The sequence below is a fragment of the Salarias fasciatus genome (assembly GCF_902148845.1).
Source record: "Salarias fasciatus chromosome 7 unlocalized genomic scaffold, fSalaFa1.1 super_scaffold_4, whole genome shotgun sequence".
Classification (NCBI taxonomy): Eukaryota; Metazoa; Chordata; class Actinopteri; order Blenniiformes; family Blenniidae; genus Salarias; species Salarias fasciatus.
Genome location: NW_021941229.1, coordinates 21269881 through 21278656, shown reverse-complemented (window position 1 = coordinate 21278656; position 8776 = coordinate 21269881). Strand labels below are relative to the sequence as shown.

At 45.6% G+C, this 8776-nt stretch overlaps 1 protein-coding gene across 4 annotated transcripts in view; it reads right to left on the bottom strand.

The window, feature by feature from the left end:
• Positions 1-1406: 1406 nt before the first annotated feature.
• The window catches only part of arhgef28a (Rho guanine nucleotide exchange factor (GEF) 28a), a 44148-nt gene continuing 36778 nt past the window's right edge, over positions 1407-8776 (bottom strand). For all 4 annotated transcript variants that reach the window (XM_030085027.1, XM_030085029.1, XM_030085028.1 and 1 more), the window contains 2 exons: positions 7105-7378; positions 1407-1587 (listed from right to left, as the gene is read on the bottom strand). In XM_030085027.1, coding sequence (XP_029940887.1) covers positions 1421-1587; positions 7105-7378 — 441 coding nt within the window. In that variant the 3' untranslated portion in view covers positions 1407-1420. The remainder of the gene's footprint in view (positions 1588-7104; positions 7379-8776) is intronic.

Sequence of the window (8776 nt, the reverse complement as noted above, 5' to 3'; positions counted from 1 at the left end):
CGCCGCCAGGAGATAGAAGACATTGGCACGAAGGTGGGGGGGGGGGGGGGGGGGGGGGGGGGGGTCTCTGCTGCTCGATGTAAACCTGCAGCATGAATATTCAAGTGTAAATAGTTCGGCTTTAAGCACAACAAACAGGATTAAGGCAAATTCACTGGGATTATGCTCACCCTGTAAGGCCTGATGGGACTGCTCATGAAGCAAAAGGATCAAATGAAAACCTCCACAACCATCGTGGGGCGTCAAAATTACTTGTCTGCGTTCAAAAGTATTCAAATGACAGTGATAAGGTGTTGGTATTTAGCACTGTCTCACTTCCTCTTTGCAGGTGCTCGCTTTACTAATTCATCCGTGGAGGCAGTCTCTCCACATTCGAGAGGTTTTGTTCATAAATCATAAGGCACTTGACAAATGAAATGTTTGACCTGAACATCGAGCGAGATAAAAAGTCAAAAAGATTGCCACACTTTAAGCACTTTTTCTTTTCTTCCTGAGGGGATTACGACTGTTTTCACCAAATGTCACGGCAATCCATCAAACAGCTGTGAGAACATTCTGTTCAGAACTACGGAAATATAAAATCAAGTGTCAAATCCGACTGATCAACTCTTATTCACTGAAATACATGAGTATGATGCTCCAAGAGGAGCTTCTTTAGTTTTAACTTCTACTTCCTTTCACAAAACTACCCAGGTGTAGAAAAGATTTCAACTCTTCTGCTACTTCTTTAACAAGAAAAACATTCTTCAGATAAAAAGAAATAAATGAGAACTGAAGGCGGTGAGCGGAGTGACGCCGTCGCACCTCATCTTTCAAACCTCATGTTTCGTGTTGCACATTATGTTCGCCTCGAAAATAAACAACACCTGTCTGATATATCAAAAAAAAAACAAAGAACAGCACAGCAGTTTACTACATGGCAAGACAATCGCCCGGTAGAACGACGCAGCTCGATGTTCCGCCGATATGAAGCGTCTGTTTTGTTCCTCTCCTCCCTCGATGACAGATTTAATAAATTTGGAGCTCAAGGGACGAGATGTGTGGGACGGAGAGGGAGTGGCGGTGAGGAGGAGAAAGGGGGGAAAAGTTGTGACTGCAGGGGAGTATGCACACACACACGCGCGCGCGCACACACACAATTCTGAAAAGTAAGAGACACTGAGCACCCGGTGGTGCCTCAAGCTAAGGTGCATGACAGCTTATGCGAGTCTGTTTCTTTATGTCTCTTTGTGATTCCAATAATGCTCTACAAAAACAAAAAATACAAAAGAAAAAAAAACAAAAATAAAAACATGAAATAAATTTAAAACACAAGTGCTTTCTGAAGAAGATTTAGCGTCGATGCTGAAGCTTTTTTTTAGCATCTCATCTTCCCCCGAGTACCACTTTTTTTTTTTCCTTTAAGGAGATTTTCTGACAATCAGAGGTACACGATGGTTTCCTCTCTGCTGTCCTCCTCTCTGCTTTCGGTCTCCAAGGAAACGAGCGCGCTGAGGTCCAGCTGAGGGTCACCGGGATGCGGGAGCACGGGGAACGGGTCGGCGCCGCTCGCCGTCGACGGCCACGTCTGCCCATTGTAACTGTGATCTGAGTGGGCACAAGAAAAAAAAAAAAAACACATTCAGCCCTGTGCAGTATGATTTTTAAAACCCATATCCAGACAGTAAAAAAAAAACAGTGTTGGTAACAACTTGGTGAAAATGCTCCATGTATTTATTCTCTTAATGAGAGAACTGATGATGAAACTGGCCCACGCCGTTCTAATAGCTCAGCTAATGCAGCTATATGCCTCACATGGCACAAGCTAATTGAGAGAAATGACTGAAAGTTGCTTCCCCATTACACTTCCAGCCCCGCCGCTCCTTAATAGAAGTAACTTGTAGCTGTAATCAAGTGCCAATTTTCAGTCGTTTGTAAAAACCCATTGACTGAGCAGACTTCATCATTTAGCGAACAGCGATGAATAATCACGCGGCCACATGTTCGGTGAGCTCAGTCTAATTGTTGAGCCCCCCCTGATCGAATCGGTAACGGCGTGCAGATCGCCGGCACAGCTGGCGCAGCCTCGTGACGGCTCCACACACATTCCCCGGCGATTCATCACCATCGCCGCTTTCGCCATTATCGCCGTCGTCACAATCAACTGTCAGGATCCGGTGGCACCTGCCTCCTCGCACCCGGCGGGAAGAGGCGGAGAGACTTGGGGACCGCAGACGTGAACGACGGGCGACGGCCGTTAACGGCGATTCAAAGTGAAACATCACGCGTGACGCTCTGCCCTCATTATAAGGGGCGCCCCCTTCAAGGACCGTTATGATTTAACCAAACAAGGTTGGGAGGAGGCTGTTTGTGTGGGCGGCGTCCCGCCGAGCGTCTCTGTGCATTCTTCCATCCGTGTGCGCGGCGGGTGCCGTCTAGCATTAGGGCAGGTGTGCTGTCATGGTAACAGATGGCGCGAACTATAAATTGCCTCATTGTGTCCCTGTAGGAAAGCGTCTCCGTTTGATTAATTATATAAGAGCTGCGTTAGAGCGGCTCTGTCCGCCGCCGTGTAGGCCCGCCCTCTGATAGATGACACATCGGTGTGCAGCCAGACGATGCCGGCGCTCAATCTCTGTCTCCGGGCTTAATGACGTTTCAAGATTTTAGCGTTAAAACCATGTTACAGCCACCAGTAATGTTTAAAGAAAATACCAAAATATTAATGAGGCGTAACAATTCAAGATAACTGCGTTTCATAATTGCCTGAGCCCACAGGATAGAGCAATATTAAATTGCTTAGAAAAAGCTGATGTCGCAGTTTTCGTTGGTCTGTTTTCATAAGACTGCTTTTTTATTTTTTTGGTATCTTTGTTTGAAGAATTGTGTAAATCCGGCTCCATACTAGTCATTGCCAATAAAGCACTTTTATGTGTGTGGGTTTTTTTTAAAAAACAGGCAGATGTACAGCCTGATAATCAGCCTGGAGTTCTAAAAAGAGAGAGTGCACATATCCCGTCACATGGCCTCAGCACGGACTGGTTAAAACTACATGAACTGCAGCAGAATCACAGTATTTGTCTCCTTTAATAGAACCTTTTTTTTTTTTTCTTTTTTTTAATAGCCTGTATTATCCATGAAGGAGCCTGGGTATTCTGATAATACACACAGGGTGTGTGAAGCTCATAAAAGCTAATGCAGCCTTCAGCTGTTTGCCCGGAGCATTAAGTGCACAGTCAGCTACAGAGGTTTGGAAAGTTCTCACCTTTTCGGCAATAAAAAAACCCCCACAAAGCCGTTAATCTGCAAAGCAGGAGCCGCCGGATCATTAAGTGATGCCACGTTTATCAGTCATCCATTAATCATTTTAAGTATTCAGGAACGTACACTGACAGTGCTCGGCCTTTTGACTGCCAGAGGAGGTGAAAGTGCACGTGTTGACTTTTTCTTCTTATTTTCTATAAATACAGGGATAGAAGCATGTTTATATATTACATTTATATAGTTTTCCAAAACACATTTTATTTAAAATGGTTATAGAGGATGTGGGTAAATGGTAAATGGGTGTATGTGAGGAACAAATGATACACAAATGTATCTTGTCATGTGTGGAATATGAAGATAATATAAGAAATATTTATGCAAATACCTGAAAATTGTGCTTTGGGCATCGTGACAAAATATTATCCTTTGTTTCAACTAATTCAGCATGTTTCCATGAGAGGTCAGAGCATTGGACGACCCCTGACGGGAAAACGCAGTAAAGTCGATGAACTGTCAGCGAACTAGAAAAATTAAACAAGCTCCAAATATGAAAGAAATAAAAGCTTAACAATGGTTCCTGGTGCAAAACTGTAAAAAACAAGTATGTCTTTGCTTCGTTCTTCCAGAACTTAGCTTGCATGTTTTTACAAATCACACTCAAAGCATGTCTTTGCTGCTTATGCTTCTTCAGAAATCGAGTTACTTTTCATTGACAAAACCAACCATCGCTGACAAAGAGCATCCCCGAGAACAACACTAATGACTGTATGTAACATGCAGCGTGTGCAACACTGATTGTCACCGCTAATTACCACACATGTCAAGGTCCTGCAGAGAACTAGCTGGATAAATAGTTGATGAGCAAATTACCGCCTGAGAAACCATGTGTCATCGTGTTATATAACTCCTCCCGGCGAGAACTGTGTTCAACAAATATCTACAGTAAGAGCATTACGTCTGATCTTCGTCGCCTCGGACTGTTTTTCACCCCGGCTCATCAGCTTTCTCCACAACACCTTCCGCTTCTTCGACTTTCTACACGTGAAATCACAGGTACTGCAGCTGCGAGACTCACTTGAGGAACTGGAGTCTGTCGCAAACACTGGATTTTCTGTCCCGTCTACAGTGAAGGCGCGTCTATATTTAAAGCCAGGAAACACCACCTCCACTCTGAATCAGAAGAAATGCCTCACGGACAACACTGCTTGTAGTTGATTTTCCATTTAATAAGCTCTTTCCACATTCTGCGTCTATTAGTACGTCTTCTTACCGATTGTTTTTGAAGTGACGGTTTAAGAAAAAAACACAGAATCCTGCTCAGATGAGGCAACTATACCCTTTTATCTCACAATTGAGTAGTAATGTAGGCATCAATGTGCATTGAGATGCTTTGTAGCAAAGTCACAAAGCAGGGCCGTGCATCACACAGCATATCATACAAGGCTGGAATCCATCTACATACTTTAAAGCGCAGGTTTCATCTCTCTTTTCTTCGTCGACCCACTCACGACATTCTCCTGCTTTTGTATTAAAAGGTGAGTAACAAAGGCCTGATGCCACTCATCCGGCGAGACGTCACTTCAGGAAATTCCATCCAACTGGTTCACCGAGATTATACTGTGCCGCGGCGAATTACGGATATCCAATGAATTAAAAAAGGGCGTGTGTGAGAGTGTTACACGAGGAAGCATCTTCACATGCTCAGGTGAGAAAGTGAGGCGAAATCATACTTTGATTCATGTGTCTGGCAGCACAATGGAGCATTTGCATCTGAAAGAGATTCCTTTTCAATTCACACGGAAAGAAAAGAAGAGTCACCGGGTTCCCTCCACACGCCAGTCGGAGCGTTATCAACCGTAAGGTCACACGGGGGAGTTCAAACCCCTCGACTGCACATAAAGCACAGAAATGACTTCGTATAGATGTCCAAATGGAGGAAATAATGTGACCACGGCGACTTTTATTCACAGTCAAAGATTACAGCGTCGGGGGGCATTTACGGGACCCGCTGAGGAGTGGTTAAATACGAGCCGGAGCGCAGCAGACGGCGGCGCAGTATCCGCCCCTGGCTTGTTAACAAGTGACTCAGGTTTCACTGGGGACTGTGTGCGCTCAATAATGAGAAAAGGTTAATAAGCTGATCAATGAGGAAGAGATTGCGCTGCCTGCTGCGGCTGGTAAACAATACCAGGAACTCCACGTCGGCTGCGGTGAACGCTAACCCACCTCCACAGAGGCTGAGGGACAGGGCGAACGTGAGCCTATTGTGAACACCGGAGTCGGAGTGAATGGATTAGGGACGGGTTTGTTCTAACGTGGGAGTATGGCCGGCACCTCCGCGGCCGAAACACAGATTAATTTGTGTCCGCATCTCTCATTTCTCGCCCCCCCCCACCCCCCTTCACCTGCGATGACAAGTCATGCTGTAATGAGTTTTGTAAAGATTTTTCCAGATCGATGTCCCAATCAGTCAACCATTGCCTGTGAACTGTGATTCACATGCTGTTGTCTGCCCTGCCAGTCGATGGATAGAGAAACCATTGATTTTTTTCTTTTCCTTTGGCAGGCGAGGGGCCCCCGGACCGCTGCCGGTGCGAGCGGAGGCGGTCGGAGCGGAGGAACAGACGAGGCCACGCCAGGCATGCGGCCTTGAGAGCGCGCTGTGTTTGTGTGTACAGTATGCTCTCACATACATGGGTGAAACCGGTGCGAGCGCAAGGTTTGTTTACATTCTCACAGGTAGCGGGGCTTCTCGTTTGTGCTGACAGCCTGAAAACAGAACTACCGCTGAAGTTGTGCAACACCAACACACACACGGCAAACTGCACGGAAAACATTCAAATTAACTGGTGTGAGAATGAATAATTGAGTAACTTAATGTTTTTTTTTGGTTTACCTTTTACTGTCTTTTTCCCTACTTTAGCTGTAGACAGTATTTTCTGTGGTCTTTGGACAAATCTATTAAAAAATATACCACTAGTAAAAAACTTGAGAATTAACTGTCTTATACTGAGCACCTGAGAGCGTTTCCATCGAATTATCATCATTTCAGACTTATTTAGCCAGTTTTGAAAAATCATTCGGTATCATAATGTGAGCTGTAGCGGGGACCGACACTGATAATCTGGATGCAACGTCGGTCCAGAAGCGAGAAAGAGAAGGGCAGTGAGACATCAGATGCTGGACATTTCCAAAAGAAGTTTGGAGGAGAGTCCATTAGCTTCATGTGATAAAAGTTTACGAGGAGTTAAATAATGTATAAAACTGAAATGTATCTGCCGGTGGTCAGAGCTGCCAAAAGCCTACTCGTACTTTAATGTTCACCCAAACACCCTTAAAGTTAAAACCCGGAATGAGCATCTATGAAAACTTATTTTCAATTTCTTCTCAAGGGCTGTTTTGTGTTCCTCTTAACGTTGAGCACCGTTGTCGCTTTATATGGCTTGTTTTCAGTTCCTGTGTCATGTGACTCACTGCGGCTCAAGCAGCAACTGATCCGAACTTCTCTTTTCGCTGGACTTTGCAGATACTTCTCTCCTCGAAGCAAAAGGGATCACGAGCTGAGATTGTGCTCTCCGCCTCGCTTCAGGCATGTGTGTGAATGCAGTGTGCTTTCTGGAGCTTTGTCTGGACCGTGGATTTGTCAGCAGGGGGGCCACTGCTGCATCGGCTCATTTCTGATGGCTGTACTTATGCATTGCAGTATTTGCATCCTATTTTTCTTTCAGATTATTTCTATTTTCTAAATAATGTCTTGTGAAATAAAAGTATCCTGACCTGAAGTTCACCACTCTTAAAAAAAAAAAAACATGAAATTGCTTTACTGCATCTAGACACAAACATGAGCTGTTTGGTTCTTACCGCTGGTTCCAAACCTCCCCGCGGGGCTGCAGATGTATCCCGCCTCCTTCACCCATCCCTGGGAGTCTGAGTCCTGGCTGTGGGGGGCCTTCCCCACGGGGGGCTGTCTGCTGCTGGATCTGGCCAGCAGGGTGTTGAGACAATTGTGCGTGCTGGGGTCGTTTCTTTTTTGGTGGAAGTGTCGATTGTTGATGTTGGTGCCGGAAAACGCCGCCTCGTTGACAAACACCGAGCCGTTGCCCTCGAGGTCTCTGGACTGACTCGCTGTGGTGTCCTGAGAGGAGGGGGGGAAATGTCAGCGTTACAATTCAGTGACCAAGATGTGTATCCGGATGAATGAAAGCCAGAAAAAGCAAAGGAAGCTTATATTTATGCCCGTATGCGAGCTTCTAAAATAAAATGTCATGTTGATGGTTGGATGACGATCACACCTGTGAAGCCTTTCAACAATGCACCTTTCAGCTGCACTCATGCATTTGCATGTGGGAACAGGAAACACATTTGATAACATAACAGACACAAAAACCATAGAGGATATCTGTTATGCTTCTTTCTTTGGAAAAAAACGAGTCAACAAAAGTCCAAAAGTGATTCACCGACAATCAATTATTCCATCTGTATGTAATAAATAACGCTGGCTATATTCACTCAGGTGTTGAGATATCGCTTTCTGAGACTTTAGCCTCCAGCCCAGTTTAATGGATGTGAATGAGATTTCCTTTATATTGCTCACAGAACTGAAAAACTACCGAGTGTGGATGATATAGAGACTCGACAGTGGCAAGTTTTTATAGAAACCATCAGAGTGATGGAGATCGGTTTCCACAAAAACTGAACACTGTTGGGAGCAGGCTCTCGTGGATCACCCTCGGTAATGAAGAGGCGGCTTCTGAAAGGAAATATTACACGCAGGTTTTTAAAACTGGAAAATAATTCAAAGGTTTTTCAAATGGAAAAAATTAACTATTGCATTGGAACAAAGGCTAAACTCTTCCAGCTGCAAATCTCAAACCCTGAACGAATAAAGACAAAGAGACAATCAGAGGTGAGAAAGGAACATGCTTGGAGTCAACAGGGTGAGGCTGATATATGGTGAGCGGTGTCAGTGCAGGTTGCTGAAGCCTCTGGCTCCTTCTTCTGTCTCCTGTCCCATCTCCACAACAACAAAGCTGAGCGGAGGCAGCACAGCTAATTAGAAACGACCTGAAAGCTGTGTGTGTGTGTGTGTGTGTGTGTGTGTGTGTGTGTGTGTGTGTGTGTGTGTGTGTGTGTGTGTGTCTGTGTGTGTCATTCGATCCGTCCCTGACCCTGTGAACTGCTGCCTCCAGCTAAAACACTGGCGGGGCTACATTAGGACCTCCACTGCCTCCGCACGCCTCTGTCAGGCTGCGGCGATCACGGCTGCCTCCGCACCCACTCAGACAGACGAATGAATGGAAAAATAAAAATAAAAGTCTGCCGAGAGCCAAGACGGCCCCATCCTGACTTGCGCGTAAATTAATGAGCGACAGGGAACATTCTGCCGGTCTGAGCGTCCGTTCCGGCGTCTCCTGACCGGTTTCACCTGCCGAGCAGAGCAGCTCCAACCCAGGGGAGGCTCACCTGATGTATGGCCTGTATTAGTTTCACCGCCGCCGCTTATTCGCTGCGAGCCGCGTCGGGACTTAAAGGG